At 35.4% G+C, this 19,867-nt stretch overlaps 1 protein-coding gene across 2 annotated transcripts in view; it reads right to left on the bottom strand.

Annotated features, from left to right (window-relative positions):
* Window positions 1-1,733: 1,733 nt before the first annotated feature.
* The window catches only part of LOC142334908 (cGMP-dependent protein kinase 1-like), a 143,747-nt gene continuing 125,613 nt past the window's right edge, over window positions 1,734-19,867 (bottom strand). For both annotated transcript variants that reach the window (XM_075383239.1, XM_075383246.1), the window contains 5 exons: window positions 14,058-14,147; window positions 13,490-13,631; window positions 12,938-13,098; window positions 4,512-4,767; window positions 1,734-2,654 (listed from right to left, as the gene is read on the bottom strand). In XM_075383239.1, coding sequence (XP_075239354.1) covers window positions 2,556-2,654; window positions 4,512-4,767; window positions 12,938-13,098; window positions 13,490-13,631; window positions 14,058-14,147 — 748 coding nt within the window. In that variant the 3' untranslated portion in view covers window positions 1,734-2,555. The remainder of the gene's footprint in view (window positions 2,655-4,511; window positions 4,768-12,937; window positions 13,099-13,489; window positions 13,632-14,057; window positions 14,148-19,867) is intronic.

A 19,867-nucleotide genomic window follows, 5' to 3' on the forward strand; every position in this document is an offset into this window, starting at 1 on the left:
ATCCGATCAAAAAAATTGTACGAAGTAAAAATTGGAGACAAATTGCCGCATGCGAACAAAATACTAGCGAGAAAAAATTTGTGCTCCAAGTTCTCCTGCCGCAAAACCACGCGTTTTTTCTCTCCACTTTCCGTTTCGGCGTCACCAAAACCACAACAACAATTCGACTTCAAAAATCATCAAAATGAATTAATGAACAGATCTTTAAACAGACTAACGTCAGGTGCATTGCCCACAAACGACAGGTGCACGGTTTGCTTTGGTAGTAGCGAGCTGGAGCTTAGGGAAGCTACCATTAGAGGGAGGGCGCCCGAAGTGTGGGCGTGCAGTGCGGGGGAGGGAGGGGTCAAACGGGTTTCACCTGTTTACCCGTTTTTCAGAAAGAAAAGTTAAAACGGTGAGCCGAAAAATCGGTCAGGTACAAAATTTTCTTCAGAGCAATTGAAAAGGAGGAAACAAATAACCGTCAAATTCCATGAACTGGAAAAGGCTGTAGAATAAAAATACTCCTATGCGAGACGGAAAGAGACAGCAAGACTAATATAATTGCTACAAACTTTGCTTGAGCTTAATTAATATACATCAACCACCTGACGTCGGACAAATTGATGTCGAACAAGCGGGGCGATTTAATTCATCGGCTGGAGCCTGGCAATTTTCTTTTTCGGTGCAAAAACGTCCTAACATGCAGGGATTCGCACCAACGACCTCCGGAGTCCCGGAAATAATGATTAACCACTCCACTATCAAGTCCTTGCTATTTCTTCTTACAATCACCTTTGCTTTAGCAACAGACTTTACTTCGTAGTGAGAGCAATTGAGATCAATCAAAAATAAAAAAGACAAGCGTGAAAAAGTCAGTAGAGAAGTCAATGAATGTTCTAGAAAAGCGCAAAAACGGTCAAGCAAAAATTTTGCGTAAAACAAACAAGTTTACAATAATTGTTTCAAACTTGGTTCGAGAGCAATTAATAAATGGTAGGGTCATATTCCAGGGGGTAGGGATAGAACGACAGCGCTCCAATTCAATTCAAATTCATTGAATTTAGAAATAGAAGAATGCCTAAATACTAGCCGTTGATAGGCTGACGGCGACTATTAACCAACTGTCAATTAATTGTTAAACCTATATCAGAAAACTATAACCCGTCTTCAAGCCGGAAAAAAACAGGATAATCCCCTGTCTTCGTGAAGCTGTCTGTGTGAAGATGATCTCGCACTTAACCATAGATTTCTGGGTGACCATAGCCTAACCATTCAAGCAATTATACCACGCGAAAGCTTCAGACGCAAAAAAAAATTGGCCACAGTTACCAAAAAGGCAATGCCCTTAGTTAAACCAGCAGTCTGAAATGTTGGAAATAATACGAAAAAGGTAGCTGAGAACAAGACGCTGTGCCGTTGCCTCATGCTGTTCTGTTCCGCTGCGGTAACGCAGAAACCACAATTATTATTAAAAAGAGTCTGATAGAATTCAGATGGCGGAAAATCATTCACATTACGATTAAAAGATTCGCTCGATCCACTTTCGCGGGCCTTGAAAATACAACTATCGGAAACAACCAACTTTGAGAATTGACGCCAGGATAGCAATGCCCTTTGATTCATAGAACTATCACATATGTCATCTAACATGAGCGCTTGACATGAGCGTCATAACTGAAGACGTAGGAAACGAGAGCCTTTAATGACGCAGCAAAAATACTCTTCATTAGTGAGACAAGTGATTACTATCACAACTCAATGCTTCAATTCGGTATATTACAATAAATTTAATTTGAGTATCAAATGGAAAAATAGAGCAAAGATATCAATTGTAGTAGTTTGTTTGTAGTATTGCTAAGGCCATTCGTCACACAAGCGAGCGAGCTGGGAGGAAGCGTAGCAAGGGAACATGTATTCATCATCGACAGCATCTACATATCAAATTCAACTGTTCCTTCCCGAAAGTCCCATTTTCAAATTAATATTAGGCTGTAGTCCCAGGATATGATCAATTACTATTAGGATTGATTATTTTCTAATCCTATGTCTACCAACGTCTTCTCAGTGACCACATTTTGCACACAAAAATCCTCCAGCTTTGAAGCGTCCCTTAGTAAGAAAAAAAGTAACTATTGATTATTCAGTTATATTTTCAGTATGATTGAGAGAGACGACTTTGTGAAATGTATCGGGGGGGGGGGGGTAGATCCTGATATTGCAACCTGTTTTCTTGGGGGAACAATTAAACATGGTCATGAAAAGGCAGAAACTAGTAAATAAAGCATAGTAGTGTTTGTATGTACAAGTTATTATCACCAATCGCCAAGTTGATTATGAGAATACATTTCAATTTGGGGAATAATTGTGTCATTATTGTCTAGAAACAGAGCACCGAAACTGTGCATGTTATTGTTGTTGATGTTTTGTATCGAATAGAAGTTTATAAAATTCCACCTGAGATTCCTTCTCTTTCGCTTATGGTATTGTTGACTAGTAATAGATTACAATATTGGCTGCTGGATAAGAGCTCCTCGTGCTATCTATCGCCTTTTCTTTTCCCTATCTTCTTATTAGAAATCCCGATCCCATCCTGTCAAGTCGTCGGGAGGAGGGGCCTCGTTTGTTCTCTCGTATCTATCGAAATTGCTCGTGTCCAAAGGGGAGGCGATCTAAAATACCCCAAACTTTGAATTAACCAAGGTAAAAACCTTCTTGGCTAACAGTGGAAACATCAAAAAAGTGGAAACATCATCGGCTGTTCTTCGCACAGTAAGTGTTCCAACCCACGAAATAATCATTTTAAATAGCCACAATCAGATGGGTGGCTCAGATGTGGTAAATAATTTCAGATCTATTCTGCCCCCTGCCAACGTGTTTTTATGACCACTGCGGGTGAGCGGGTAGAATATATTCTTCAAGCTAATTTTAAAAAAAAGCACATGCAGGTTTTCAAGATTAAAGGCATGCCAATATTTCAAATATCCTAAAAGTTTTATATCCACTCAAGTGTTAAGGGGACACTGAATAGCTAGATGAGATTTTGATAAGATTGTTTGGTAGAAAACGTAGACATATATTCAAGCATGGAGGATCTTTAAATCTATTTTCAAGAAATTAGCTGTATTACCGGTATATATAATATGTTGATACTACAGCGTTTGTCAAAAAGTCAGGTTTTGTATCAAGCTCCTTTTTACTCGGCACAAAAAGTATACCCCACCGGGTCCCTTTTTTGTCACCGAAAGCTCATATCTTAACTTCCCTAACACACCAGGCCGAAAACAGCAATTATAAGAGAATTTACAGTTTTTATAATTCAATTTCTGGTTTTTTTTTTCTCTACGAGCTACCCTAACATGTTTTTTTGGATCTATTCTGTTTCTCCTCTAGTGTTTTTTATGACCCCAGTAACAAATTAAGTGTTGGGATCTTTTCCGTTAGTGCCCCCTCCCTCCAGTACGTTATGCCCCCCCCCCCCCCCCCCCCCCAGTTAGAGCACGTGCCATTACATAATAAATAATTATGTAAAAAAATGGCACGTGCGTCTGGAGGGTGCAAATAATATGCGCCCACCAAGCTGGGAGAGGAGCGCAAACCAAAAAGATCCTCATTTTAAATAGCCACCATCAGCTACTCAAATTGCTAATTAAGGCGCTGTCCTTTTTACGACTCAAAAACAGTTATGGTGAGCAGCGGAAAGAGGAGTAATAGTTACATATTTAAAAAAAAATACGGTTACGCCTCTTTTCACATGATGCATAGTGAAATGCCGAACGTGAAAACAAGTGTTTCGGTCCATCTGCAGAAAAAAATCAGGAAGCCCAGAGAAGTTTTGGAGTAATTTTTATTCATCAAGTTTCTGAGATAGAGAAATTTGGCGCAAAAAATATTTGTAAAGCAAGCAAATTCTTTTTTATCAAAGGTAGCTATTCCACAGCATTTTTTTAGTTTTAAGTTCAACCCGAATAATTTTATTGCCAAAAAGTAATGTATAGTACTTTTGGGACCATTTTGTCGACTTCAAGTAATTATTAGACTTTTAGATCAAATAAAGAGAAGCTCAAATAAAGAGAAGCTCGAGCGGCCAAAATTGGCGCACCAAAAAATCCAGGTTAGAATAAGTTCTTGACCCTTAAATACATTTGGGGGGTTGCAGAAAATAATGATCATACGCTTTTTTTTGCCTAAAATTTAAGCGAACATGATTTTTCAAACTCATGCAAGTTGGCCAGACGATGGAGAGCGAAGTCTTAGAGTGACTAAGCATGCGTAACTACTTTGAAAATTGACCAGTAGTTGATTTGAACTAACATCTCTTACTTCCAAGTCTAGTTGACTAACTGTCAAATTATCTAGTCTTAAGCTCTCGAACTTCTTTTTATAACCCATTCTCGAGGAATTTCTTACTCTCTCCATAGCCAAATATATGTTCCACAAATAGACCTTCTTGAAAAGCTATCTCAAGCTTCTCTTATGCTCAAGTTTCATTAAATTGTTCTCTCTCAGCCATCTTACAGCTATCTTACATTTTTCATGATGGGCGGCACCAGTTTCCTGTTGGCTACACCATCCCAGTTGAAACCTTCGAACCACTTGTTGCGTTTGATCTCCTTGATGCCTCCTTTGGGTGCTCCCAGTCTCTCTGCCGGGTTGGGTTTGCACAGACGCCTAATGAGTTGGTTTGCGGATCTGGAGATTTTCTTCGAGGGGAAGTGGATCACGTCAATGCCCTTGAGAATGATGTTGTACGTCTTCATTGGATCAGAACCAACAAATGGGGGGCTGAACAAAAATCTTGAATATGTTTCGATCACCTCGTGAACATTTTTTACCTCTGTGAACAAAACTTTGAGTAGCTTAATATGAGGTCAGGGCAAGCAACTACAATAATTTAATACCCTTATAAGGGAGTAAAAATGATTAAATAAAGTGAGATATTGTTATATTCCCAGTATTAATGTTGTAGCTTGAGCTGCCAAAATACCAGATACACATTTATATCTTGTAACATAACTGACTAATGTTGGTTGGGTTGAACTGCTCTAAAACGAGCGGTTGTCTCAATCAGTAGCTAGCTGAAGGGGCTCTAAACTGCACTTAGGGGGGCTAGCGTAAGCTGAATTGAGGATGGAAGGGGTGGAACGGGAGGGGGGGGGGGGGGGGTGGACGAAAGTAGTTGGGGAGGGGGTATCTCCCTTTATACAATTTATGACTCGGTTAATCGGTCGACTTAGAGACTAACCTAAGAGAGATGTACCGCAAATCTTTTTTCCCGAGTTCACTTGTTTATCTCGTCTTTGCAGACGAATGGTCCAAAGAAAAAACGGATTTTTTCCGTTTGTGCCCCCCCAGTACCTTATGCACCCCCAGTTACAGAGCACGTGCCATTACATAGTAAATCATTGTGTAAGGCACGTGGGTCTGGGGGTGCAAATAATATGCGCACACTAAGATGGGGGAGACACAAAGCACAAACGGAAACATCCGAAAAAACTATCAGAAGAAAAGTCGGTAGTACGCCAAATCCCAAAAAAAATACCAGCCGGATAAATACAACAGCTATAAAATTCGTTTGAGGACAAAAACGGTCAATCGAAAAGTAAGTTCTCCTTTGACTTCGGTTTTCCCTGACTCCTTTCGCTTTGCGTCGGCTAAATTTGCGAATTGCGTGCTTAAAGTCATTTAGGGAGAATGGCAAGACAATTAAGAAGAAACATTTGAGTTCACTGCTAGTCGCTCATGACTATAACAAATAACGTAATGCACATAAAACCAGCAGAAAAGTGGCAGGAGGAAACACACTAGGAGAAATAAACATCAGACAACAAAAATATAGCAGGACGAGTCCTGAACTATAATTCAAAGAATTTCATTGGAAAAGACAAGTAACTAGACCTAGAAACGACTGGTAATGGATTAGCAAAACCAATTAAATACTGCCGAGAAAGTTCAATTTTCAAAGGCTGCTTTTTCGATTTCAAGAACTTCACAGCATATTTAATAAAAACAAAACAATGGACAAAAATCGCAATCGCTAAAAATCCTCAAAGTGGTGTAAAAAAATTTTCAACTACGAATAACAACTGCTGAAAGCTAGAAAAAACCCTCACTATAATTACCATAGTGTAATAAAAACTTTTAAAAACTTAACATAGACCGCAGATTAACGGAATAGCTGTGATGTAGACTTGCGTGCCGTAAATTAAAGACATAAGTTGAACAAAGTTATCGCCGCTGCTAAAAAAAGCTACTTGAAAAACATTCAGCGAGAAATTATAAGAGCTTGTCTTGTCAAAAATTCATTCCACAGAAGCATTTTTTTATTAGGAACCTTCATTACACATATGAGTTGCTTTGACCTTCAACTATTTCAAATTAAAATTTTCCCCGCCTCTTTTTGCTTTTCGTAGGCTGAATTAGCGAATGGCGTGCAAAAAGTCCCTTAGGGAGAAAGGCAAGTTAAATATGAAGAAACATTTGAGTTCACTGCTAGCTGTGAAAAATTCATTCCACAGAAGCCTTTTTTTATTAGGAACCGTCATTACACATATGAGTTGCTTTGACCTTCAAGTATTTCAAATTAAAAATTAGTTTTAAAGTGCAAAAGTCATTTTCATTGAGTGAGGTAAGTCAGATAAGCTGAATTAGGGAATGGCGTGCTAAAAGTCACTTAGGGAGAAAGGCAAATTAACTATGAAGAAACATTTGAGTTCACTGCATGCTGTCAAAAATTCATTCCACAGAAGCCTTTTTTTATTAGGAACATTCATTACACATATGAGTTGCTTTGACCTTCAAGTATTTCAAATTAAAATTTAGTTTTAAAGTGCAAAAGTCATTTTCATTGAGTGAGGTAAGATCAAAATCTAATAAAGCAAATATCTCAAAAGCTTTGCTAGAGTGAGCGAGAACTGACACAACGCGCACCAATGCCGTTACAGAGAGGAAGAAGCCATTCAGAAAATTCGACTTTCTGCTTTGCGGTGTGAAAAAATGAAACGAAAAAAGAGCCTCAGACGACGAAAAAATAAACATAGCCGGAAGAATTCCGCAAACGACTCGAAGTCGTATCCCCCGAGAAGATATCTGTTTATCCCATTTTTCAAGACGAATCATCCGAAGAAAAAACAGACTTTTTCTGTTTTTGCTTCCCGTACTTTAAGCAGCCCCAGTTACAGAGTACGTGCCATTATATAGCAGACCATTATGTAAAAATATGGCACGTGCGTCTAGAGTTGCAAATAAAATGCGGCCACTAAACGGGGGCACAACAGGAAACGATCTGAAAAAACTATCAGACAAAAAATCGGTAGTACGCAAAGTCTCATTATACCAGCCGGATTATAACAACAGCCACAAAATTCGTTTGAGGGAATAAAAGGTCGTTCGAAAAGTAACTTTTCCTTTGAATTCTGTTTTCCCCGCCTCTTTTTGCTTTTCGTAGGCTGAATTAGCGAATGGCGTGCTAAAAGTCACTTAGGGAGAAAGGCAAGTTAACTATCAAGAATTATTTGAGTTCACTGCTAGCCTCTAATAAACATAACAGACATTGTAATGCACATAAGATGAGCGGAAAAGTGACAGAAAGAAGCACTAGGAGAAATAAACATCAGACAATTAAAAAGTAGCAGGACGAGTTCTGAACTATAATTCAAAGGATTTCATTAAATAGAGAATTAACTAGATCCAGAAACGACTGGTTATGGATTTGGAAAACCATTGAAAATACTGTCAAGAACTTTCAAGAACAAATTTCAAAAAAAACAGGACAATGGACTAAAATCGCTAAAATTCGCCAAAGTAGTTGATAAACCTAATATATTGTAAACCTAATTGCAATTATGAATACCAACTGCTGAGAGCTAGAAAGGCATCCTCTATATCCTTACCAAAGTATAAAAATAACCATTAAAAACCTAACGTAGACGGCAGATTGCGGAAATAGCTGCGAAATTGACCTGCGTGCCGTATAATAAAGACAAAAACAGATAGACATAAGATGAAAAAATTTATCAACGCTGCTCACAAATCTAGGTAAAAAACATTCATAGAAAAACTAAGAGGATGTCAAAGATTCATTCCACAGAGGCCTTTTTATTATGAACCTTCATTACACATATGAGTTCCTTAGGCCTTACACTAAATCAATTTAAAGTTTTAAAGTGAAAAAGTCATTTTTTGAGTGCAGTAAGTCAATTATGATCAAAATGTAAAAGCAGATGATCGTAAAACCCTGGCTAGAGAGTGCGAAATGAAATCACGCGCGCAAATGCCGTTTGTGAGGAGAAAGTCATTAGGAAAATTTGACCTTTTTCAGCTTTCCGGCGTGAACAAATTTAAAACGGAAAAAGAACTTCAAACGGCGAAACGAGAAAAAAAAGCACGAAGAATTCCGGAAGGGACTCGAAGTCAAATACCCCAAAATTTCTGCCTTTCCAAACAGCTGATATCACCTTGCTAATTAAATCAAAGCAGAAAAAACACAATCGTAAGTCAAACAAAGGCAAATTTTGCCAGAAAAAACTACGAAAAATTACATATATAAATAAAACAAAATTTCTGTTTCATGCAATGAAACATAGTTATCAAAAAAGACAAACCAAGCCCTAATGAGCTCAAAAACATCTCTTTTTTGAAGAAAACGAGACAAAAACGGAAAACATTGTCATTGTACAAAAATTCTAAATTTTTGTCAAATTGCATAGAGAAAATGTGTAGCAAAATTAACTTGTATCCCTTGTAGTAAACAGAGCCTACAGACACGAACCTTTATTTCGACGATCAAAAAATTCAAAAAAATGAAATGGGCCAAAAATCACGAAAAAGACAAAACCAGCAAAAAAGTTTTAAATAACCTTCAAATTATTCGACAAAAGATTTATTTCGAAAGACAAAATAATTCAAGGTCAAAAAGACCGATTAAAATTAGAACTAGGATCCCAAAAAAGTTGGTACAAAGTAGTTATCAGTCAGAATAATCAAATGACATTTCAAGCAAATTCTCAGTGCCGCACTATGTCAAATGAATTAAATTTCAAACAAAATAAAACAGAACGAAAAGGCTAAAACAGCTAATTTTTAACAACAGAGGTGATCAGAACTATGGGTCTCGAAAATGATAGAATGGTACATGCTAAAACATGGAGAATGATGAAAGAAACAAGAACAAACAAAAAAACAAAACTAGTTCTTGATTTTTGAAAGCTAAAAATCAAAATGAAATAGAAAAACAAATATAATTCCTTACTTAGCATTAAAAAATGTAGCTATCCTCCCGCATAGATTAAAATGTAGAAACATAGGTCAAAGATCGGAAACGAAAAAAGTTGCAATCAAATTGCCGAAAAATTTTCATAATTTCATTTTTATGGCGTTCTCTGAACGCCATAAAAGGATTCAAGTATTAGTAAAAGAAAATTAAAATCACTGACAGTGCACAAAGATGCCATTTCTAGCAATTCGATTAAAAAAAAACAAAAAAACAAGAAAAATTGGACAAAAAACTTCCAAACTCAGACAGGGATGTGTACAATTCTACAAAAAACACCTCGAACTATCAACAGGCACTCAATTCAAGAATTGTCAAAGTGAAATTTCCATTTGCACTAAAAAAATCCGCATTACGATCAAAAAATAATTTTAAATTGTAAAAACATGAAAATTTTTTTTTATAAAATTATAAAAACGTGCTCATTTAGAATTCAAAACCTACCAAGCAGATTGCCGGAAAATAGCCGCCGTTGATTCCAATAAGCATAATTGGGAATGAAAGAATAGAAGATATCAAAAAAAAAGATTTTTATACAGAAACATTTTTTAAGTCCGATTTATTTTGGTGGCATTTCGTAGTTGAACATACTTCTGTTTCTTAGAGAGAGGCTACAGGGGCTACTATCAATACCAATAAGCATTAGAGATGGTAACTAAGACTTATAGGAACGCCGTTCAAATAGCGGGCATCTAAAATTGGGCTTTATGGGTTTATCCCGTTTCTATTTCTGACTTCAATTTTTTATACTGACTATGTTCATTTTGAATTGCTTTCCTGAGCAACTGATGTTCAAATTCATTTTTAGAAGAATGAGAGAAGAGAGAAACTAGCCTATAGAAGTCAAAAAGATTTCACGCAAAATGCTAAAAAAGCGGCAAATTGGTTAAGCGAAAAAAAGTTCGACGAAGTAAAAAGAAATAGGAGCGCTATAATAGCCGGCTGAGATGATGAGGAGGGCTTTTAAACACAATATTGGACTCTCAAAACCACTGTGGAATCAATCAGAGGTTCACATATCAGAACAGCTTCTATTAGAAATTATTTCTACAAACAAATTTATAAGCATAAAAACTGTGCCAATTGGACAAAAAAGCGGCTATAAGTAGTAATCTACGTCCGGCATTCCGTCAAAAAAATAATTTTCAAAGTCGAAAACTCAACCACAGATCAAAGCAGATGGGTGGAAAAAATTATTTCACACGGCAATTTTACTCTTTCGCGTTTAGGTCAAAACGCCATCTGAACGAATTGTATTTCCGGTAAAAAAAAAGAAACAGCCGGAAGAATTCCGAAAACAACTCGAAGATGTCTTGAACAAAAAGTAGCCTGTCAAATAACAAGTTTCTGATGGCAGTGAGCATAGAAAAAGAGAAAACACAAACTCAACTAAAAACATAGCCTGCAAATTGCCGGAAAATAACCGCCGTTGACACGCTTGATGTACATCGGGACTGAAACAGAAAATAAAGATAAAAATTGACCGACATTTTTGTTTATTGCGTCAAAAGTGTACTAAATTAGCATCCAGTTTCAGTTACATTCTAAAACTTTACATAATTCAGCTTCTAAGAAAACTTATATGTTTAACACTAATATCAGCTATCAACCACACTAATGAACTTTAATATCCTAATGCTCTATAAACTAATGAGCGGGCTTCATCGGTTTATCCTGCTTTGTTTGATTTTAATCTTTTGACATTAATCGTATTAACTAAATTACGTAATTTGAGAGGCTGACGGCGGCTAATAATAAAAAAAATTTAACTAAAAACATTCTAAATCTAAAAAATACCAAAACTCATTTACGTTGTCAATTTGTATAAGTTGATATACAATAGGAAAACAGTATTTCAGCCAATCAACGATCTCACTCAATTGATCTCATAAACTTGGACCAGCCAAAATAAGCACAAAAGCATCTCCACCGTTGAAATAAAGTAAAAAAAACTGTAAGAAATTAGGAAAAATTAACAACTTTTCGCAGTTTGTCAAAATCAAAAAAATGCGTGGTACCAAAGAATGTGTATTTAATGTAATTTAAATGCAGACACTGCGCGAGCAAAAAACTTGCAAAAACAGCTTGAAAAAGCCGAATGCGAACAAAAAATTTGCTCACTGAGCAAAACACTATTCACACCTAGATTTCTCGCTTTTTCAAAAGAAGGCATGAAAAAGAGCCACCCTTTTATACGCTCTTCGAATTTGTTCATGGAAACAATTTTTTCACTCACTGAACTTCCGGTTTTCCTGCTGGCTCACTTTTCACAAAAACAAAACCATAAAGCCTCTTTGATTCTTAAAAACCCTTAGAAAACCAAGACGCCTCTTCGAGTCGTAAAAAACTAAGATTACCGCAATATAGCTCCGCTCAGCTTACAGCTTCGTAGTTTTAAAATTAATTAACATAACCGAAAAGATTGCCCAAAAATAGCCGCGATAGAAGCCTGTGGCCTTCCATGAATTGAAACAACTAAAGAAATAAGACAGACAGATTGACCACCAGTCAATTAATAGACCACTAGATTGACTTTTTGATTAGAATCGAACTGTCATTTATAGAGTCACATACGCTCTATAAGGAAAAAAAGCCCTAATGGAGCTTTTTCAAAATTAATATTCGAAATCAAAAACTCTAATACTCAAGAATTAGGGCATGTACGTTTGACACTACTTAGATGCACACTATTGACCTTTAACTAATAAATGTTCACAAAATTTAAATTCATTAAGCGAGTTCAAAAGTCATTTTTATTGAGTGAGATAAGTCACACAATTGACCTAAAAGCAGAAAAAATGACGTCACGTGCACAAATTTTAACTGCAGAGCAGTAAAAATCACTAAAAATTGAAAAGTCTATTCCAAGAAGTCAGTTCGTCAATGGAGACGACGAATTAAAAAACATAGCAGGACAAGTCCTGACGTACAATTCAAAGAATTTTCATTGACTAAACAGAAAAACTAGACCTAGAATGGACTATGAGTGAAATGAGAAAACCATTTTAGAAAAAATCAGATAAAAAATAAGAAAAAACATAAAATCCCGCATGTGAACCAAAAAAAAAACCACTAGCGAGAAATGCCGCATGTGAACCAAAAAAAAACCACTAGCGAGAAATGAAAAATTAATTCAAACAAAAAAACTAGGTCTAGAATGAGCTGTGAATGGATTGGGAAAACCATTTAGAAAAAAACCTGATCCACAAAATCGAAAAAACAGTAAAAATCAGAGTGAAATTGCCGCATGTGAACAAAAAATCACTACCGAGAAACCGAATTTTTGTTCAGACACCATTTTCTCACTCTACTTTAAAATTAGAGCGAAAAAAATTCACGCCGCAAAACCACTCGCTTTTTCGCTCCATTTCCTGTTTCGGCGTGACCAAAATCACTACTCCATTCAAAAATCATGAAAATGTGTGAACAGATCTTAAAAAAAAGACAGCGCCCCAATACAATTCAAATTCTTTGAATTGTAAAAAACCACGATGTCCCTAATAATAGCCGCTATCGCTTCGCGGCTATTAAAAACAAAAACAAAAATTTTTAAAAAAACGGCATGTGAACATTAAAATATATAGATAATTTATCATTGAGACAATTCCATGGTCGGGGAAGTTGAAATGCTAAAATGAGCGTGTAAAAGAGAAAGCTGAATTGTATCCACGCCACAATACGTACTTTCCGGTGAGGAGTTCAAACATGAGGATGCCGATGGACCAGTAGTCGGCTGCGAAGTCATGCCCCTTGTTGAGAATGATCTCTGGTGGCACGTACTCTGGGGTACCACAGAAGGTCCACGTCTTCTGGTTCCCAATCACTTTTGAGAACCCAAAGTCGCACTGTAACAAAACCAAACCAATTATCAGAACCATGCAATCAAATTATTCAGTCCTAGAACTCTGATTTGACCTTGTTTTAAAAATACTGCTAAGCGAGCGCTCGCATTTCTATGCAATTTTTTACATCGGCTGATTGATATCAGTTGAATCAATTGTTGGGATCAGTTGTTTAATTTCCGGGAAGAGCAAATACTCATTCTAAGATGATTATCAGCTTCACTGATAAATTTCATTTTTGCTCATTTCATATTCTTTGTATTGCTTATAATACCGTCTCCCCCATTTTACAGCTGAAGAATTAATTCGCTGAAAACGCGTCTCAAAAACTTGTTCAGATCGATGGTTTTTATGACATGCATTAAGTCGATCAGGAGTGATATTTGCGCATTACCAATTTTGCGTATCCTTGTGAGTCTAGGAGAAGATTTTCGGGTTTCAGATCTCGGTATATAATTCCCTTGCCATGGAGATATTCAAACGCCTCCAACACACACGCCAAGTAGAATCGGGTTGTGCCATCGTCAAAGTGCGAACTGGAAAAGCGCACACTATCACATGCAATAGATTAACAGAATTTGTGGCTTTTATAGTACATTTAGTTTTTAGTTGAACAACAGTTCAATAATGAGATAGAACATAGCGTGCACTAAGGTACAAATATTGGTTAGGATTTTGTCCATTAGAAACCCGTCAGCTAGCGAAGATAGAACCTTAAGGTCTCCTTCATTACTGCAAACACTCCATATGAGGGGTCTACATTTTCCTCGAGTTCCATAATAGGAATGATTCCGAATCGCCAAGTTTTCTGTTTTACCGTTGACGCTGAGTCAATTTCTCATCTAGGCGTTAGATAGCAAATGAAGAATCAGGTCACGAGTGCGATCAAAATCAATGTTATGCAACCTGCTTTTTAAAACCAGTTAGATAAGTTCATGATAAAGTTAAATTCGATGACTTACTAGTCTCTAAGAATAGTCCACAATTCTCCTCCCAAACATGCTTCGAAAACCATGTAGAGGTACTTGGAATCCTTGAATGTGGCGAATAGTCTGAAACAAACATTTTTATTCACAAAGTGCTGTCGTCTCAAACTCCATTAGATTGTAAATTTTAAACATATCTGCCAGATTATGAGAAAGAAGTAGCGCTTCAATGTAGCCTCAAAAAATCGACGAACAGCAATCCATTGAAAACTAGATAAATATCGTCAAATTAAAAGCTATTTTTGAATTTAAAAAACGAAATTTATTTGAATAAAATCGTGAAAGGGTGAATTTGAAACTTCAAATAGACAAAATTCAAATAGACCTCAGGCCAATCCAATAAATTAGTAGTCTCGAATACCTTTTAGTGTTTTAAAAACCCATTTAACTTTTTTTTCTAATTTTGAGGAAAATTCAGAGAGATCAGTTTTCCATTTAAAAACTTGTCTTTCACTTTTTTCAAAACTTGTGGCCGATAGAAAACGCTAGGCAGCCTTTAACTTCATTAAAAATACCCGGCAGATTGCCGGAAAATAGCCGCCGTTGATTCCCATAACTCTATTGGGAATGAAAGAAAAGAAAATATCAACAAAAATTGATTTTTGTATAAAAACATTTTTAAGAGCGATTTATTTTGATGTCATTTCGTAATTGAACATACTTCTGTCTCTCAGTGAGAGGCTACAGGGTCTAGTATCAATACCAATAAGCATTATAGATAGTAACTAAAACTTTTGCGAACAAAGTTCAAGTACCGGGCATCTAAAAATGGGCTTTATGGGTTTATACCGTTTCTATTTCTGATTTCATTTTTTGGTACTGACTCTGTTCAATTTGCTTTGCTGACCAATTGCTGTCTAAAAACACTTTTAGCAGAATGAGAGAAGAGTGAAACTAGCCTAGAGGAATCAAAAAGATTTCACGCAAAATGTCGAAAAAGCGGCAAAATGGGTAAAGCGAAAAAAAGTTCGACGAAGTAAACAAAACATAGCAGGACAAGTCCTGAAATACAATCCAAGTAATTGAATGAAAGACAGACCTAATGAACCTGACCTGCAGATCAATTGAACAATCCCAGCCAACAAGACAAAATCTCAAAAGTTGAGAAACTAAAGTCATCAAACAAACTAACCAAAAAAAAAACGATCATTGCTAAAACCCTTGAAGTTTTTAACTTGAAGTCCATATAAAACTCATTTCAAAATAATCATTAACTCACGCAAAATCCTTGAAAGAGATTATTCTGCCACTAAAAGTAGATAAACTGGACAAATATGACAAATGCATCAAGGCACTGAGAAGAGAAAATTTAAAAATTTCCAAAAATAGGGCTATAAAAAGGTCATTTTTGACTCTGTTTTGTAAACCGTCTACAACATTTAAAAATTTTCGTTGGCCAGTAAAGATAGTTATACTCAGAGAACGACAAAACAATCGAAAAATTTGAAAACGATCAAAAATTTTAAATTGCAAGCTTTATTTAAAAAATTCCCTACAATTGCAAAATTAAAAAGTTGGAAACTATTTTATTTCCCCTAGAAACTATGTAGTAACATACTAGCAAACCATAGAGGAGGTTTCCTGGCCACTGAAAAAAAATTTCAAAAATTTAAAGAAAAAAATTGCAACTTTATCAAAAAATTGGTTGAAAGATATTAAAATCTTGAATACCATTCCATGGCCAAAAAATATTTTCAGTAATCTGTTAGCCAACCCTAGATGAGGCTTTAAAACTTGTCATTATTCAAGTTTGCTTCCCCCCGGGGCTGGAAAACTTGAATAATGACAAAAAATGTCAGAAAATTTGAAAAAAAAACCAAGTTTGATTTTAAAAAATTATTAAAATTCTTGAAGTTAAAATTAAAATGTTTAAAACCACTTCATTACCACAAGAAACTATGCAACAACCTATTATTAAACTCCAGAGGAGCTGTTTTAACATCAAAGTCTGAAACAACTCAAAAAATGACGAAAATTTTCAAACAATTTGAAAAAATTAGTATAAATTACCGTGTTTATGTTTGGAGTAGCAATAGAAATCGCGCTTAAAGTGGCCGTAAAAAGCAATTTTGTCTTGCAAAGGACCTTTATCAACTTTAATAAACCTCAATTTCAGACTGGTCTAACAAAAAATCCAAAAAGTGACGAAAAAGTGCTAAAAATTTCATTATTTTAGGCTCAAAAACTCCCAAAAATGACCTTTTAACCTTGAATTACGGCCTTCCCATTAGCTTCACCACTCTGAGTACTTGAGGGACTACTAAACGCGGGCCTCTAATGAAACTTGATGCCCGCTGAGCTTTAACTCTTTATCCCGTTTTGAAAGCTCAGTCATGAAAACAGGTGTGAAAACATCTTACAAAAATAAAAAAACATAGCCGGAAGAATTCCGGAAACGACTCGAAGTGAAAATCTATTTAAGCGCCATACAACTACTCATCAGAAAAACTTGCCTCCACTTATTTATGATTTTCTCGAAACCAAACCATAAAACAAAAAAGTAAAAACAAAAAATCAAATCCGTTAAAATATGATAAAAAAAAATCTGATAAAATTTTGTCATAACTTGAGATCCCCAAATAACTATCTCCACCAAAATTACTTCATCAAAACAAATAGTACTTACTAAAATCACTTGAGTGAAGGTTTTAAAAATACTTGAGGCCAAATTATGAAAAAAAAAGCTCTTAAAAACAACTTGCACTAAAAAACTGGAAAAAGATAGTAAATTTCATAATATTACAAAAGCATATAAATCCAAAGAAAAATACTTTTCAGCCAATAGGGCATCCAGATGCTCGCAAAACAATAGACAAGTCATAATAGCCTAATAAACTTGTCTCAAAAACAAAAAACCCGAAAAATTGCAAAGAAAATTAAGAAAAGTAGTTCCAATTTTTTGTCATATTTCACAACAAAAAAAATGATTCATATCCACAAATTGCCCATACTTATTACTAAACAACTAGAACAACTATTGTGAACCCTAAACATCCACAAATGCCATAAGAAATTAAGGAATAGAAACGTCATTCAAAAACAAATTCAACAAATAAACTATAAAAACTGAAAGAGTTTTTTTATTAGTACAAGGAAACATAAAGCCGAATAAGGTTCCTTTGCAATTAGAGCAATGAAAATCTTGCACAAAACAATGAGCAAGTTATAATAGGGTGGCTAAGACACTTGTGTAAGATTAAAAAAAGAAACTGCAAAAAATAAGAAAAATGGTTTAAAATTTTTCAATTTTTCTGTCAATTTTCCGACGAAGAGAATGATTTACACCAATAAAACTTCAATCAATTAGTAGCTGAATATTCCTGAAGTAACAAGCTTCTATTCAAATCCCAGTTAAAGCATTAATACAAAAAAACAGGAGAAAAATAGTTAAATTTCGTCTAAAAATCAGCAAAACTGATCAAAAACCTCCAAATTAGCATTAAAAATCTAATTAACTACTTGAAACCTTCAATTCCTATCAAAACTAACCTAAAACTAATACAATATCATAATCAAACCTAATAACCATCAAAAGTTGCAAAAAAAACTGCTTTTAAAAGCCGCACGTGAACAAAAAAAATTTCGCTCGCTTAGAAAATATTCTTTCACACATCAATTTCTCGCTCTCTCAAAAACAGCGGTGTGAACAAAAACCACTCTCTTTTCGCTCCGCTCTTCACTTTTGTTCAGCACCAAAATCACTCCAAATTTTTTCACGCGTTTCATTTCCCGCTTCAAAATTCACTCCAAAAATTGATTAAAAAAAAGGACTTCTCCAATACTCCTCTTCGAGTCGTAAAAAGACAGAGCACCAATACAATCCAATTCTTGGATTGTAAAAAAATAGGAGCGCTATAATAGCCGGCTGAAAAGATGAGGGCGGCTATTAAAAACAACATTTCACAACATGGCAAAAATTGACACCTTTTTATTTTTAGCTCCAGCACAATTTCAGATGCCATTACTATCAGCAAACTGTATTGGTCATGAAGAATCACCAAAAACTACTATGTTTTGAGCGATACTGAAATTGTGGAAAGTTTTCCTCTTCAATGCACATATAGTAGTAGCTAATTTAAATGAGTTTTTAATGAAAGTATTTTGAATTAAAGAATGAGATCTATTATTTCGACGGTCACGAATGGAGCAGCAATGCATGACTAAGAAAGCTTGCATGGTTTTAAATAACTGTAGTTATTTATTTTTTCATCGATTTCTCTCAATATTTCATCATTCAGACTCTTTTGGCCAAAGTCCTCATTTCGATTCTACGGTAAGCAAAAAATACAAGGATTTAGGATATGAAATACTTTTGTCGACAAGATAACTAAAAATTGAATCATCTCAATTCAGACAATTCCTGTCACTCTTATGTTACAAATTCTATTACCTTCCAGAAAATTAACCAGAAACTATCAGAACTAACAAACAAATGGAAAAATCACAAACATTAATATTTTTTAGTTTAAAATAAAATGTGCAATAACAAATATTTTAAACAATAAGATACATGAAAATTTGTCCCTCCCCATACTTACAATCTTATCCATTAAATTACTAACTTTTATACTACATTGATTCCCATAACGATTGGGATTTAAAGAGCAAAAAACAAACAATTGATCTCATTTCGTAGTTAGACATACACTTTTTTCTAAAAGACAGGATGCATGGGGCTACTGTCAATATCAATGAGCATTAGAGATGATAAATAGGACATATAATTAAAAAGTTAAAGTAGAGGGCATCTAAAATTGAGTATTGTGGGTTTATCCCGTTTCTATTTTTGAATTCGTTTTTCAATGGCGACTCAGTTGATTCTAGATTATTATGTGCAGCAACTGCTGCTTAAAGGAAAAGCACTTTGAGCACAATGAGAGAACAGAGAAACTAGCTTTAAGATGTTGAAAAAGCTGTGAACTAAGTGAAGCCAAGCTATCTAACGAAATAGGGCCGCATTGCTAGCCGGCTGAGAATGAAGCCGGCTTTTGAAATCCAACATAATAGGAGTCAGTCTATACCCATTTGGATATCAGAATCTAAAAATTTCTCGCTAAAATTAAACATTACCGACCAACGTCTGGCGAACTGATCACAAACAACCGGCGAGAAGTTGGCTTCGGTAGTTGGCTGACAAAGAGGGGTCAAAATTTTGAGACCAAGAACCACCTTCACACTCAGAAACTATCTCATCAAAACAGTTCAGTGAATCGCATACTTACAGACTAGTAATGCGTAAGGTTCTAAGAGAGCTTCTCAGCCACTTAATGCCCTCCGAGAGCTACTTGTTTATCCCGTTTTTGATGAAGTAAAAAATCGCATTAAAAAGACCACATGACAAATATAATTGCTTCAAACGTTTGAGAGCAAATAGCAACTCAATACTGTCCAAAGAATCCAATTAATCAACATAACCAAACGATTTTCAAAAAGAAACCGCTGATCGACAAAACATCACGCATAGTGTTTGTCAGACTAAAAACTTAAACGAAAAATCTGTGGTAGGAACCTTAGCCGACAGATTGTCAGACATTAGCCGCACAAAAACTATTGAGACCTTCAGTTAAATACACTACTGGGGACCGAAAAGGGGCTACTCGAAAAGATTTTGATTTCATAATGTATTCTTATTTTCAAATCAAAACTCTCACACAATGTCTTTTACGCAATAACACTTTATAATACTCTAGTTCGGGTGATCTCTATTCAAAATCGATTCATTTACATTCGTTTTCAGATTTAATAAGTGAATGCAGACAATTGACTCTTAATAAATCAAAGCTTTC

This window comes from Convolutriloba macropyga, chromosome 1, assembly GCF_964194025.1.
Source record: "Convolutriloba macropyga chromosome 1, txConMacr16.3, whole genome shotgun sequence".
In the NCBI taxonomy this organism is placed as follows: domain Eukaryota; kingdom Metazoa; phylum Xenacoelomorpha; order Acoela; family Convolutidae; genus Convolutriloba; species Convolutriloba macropyga.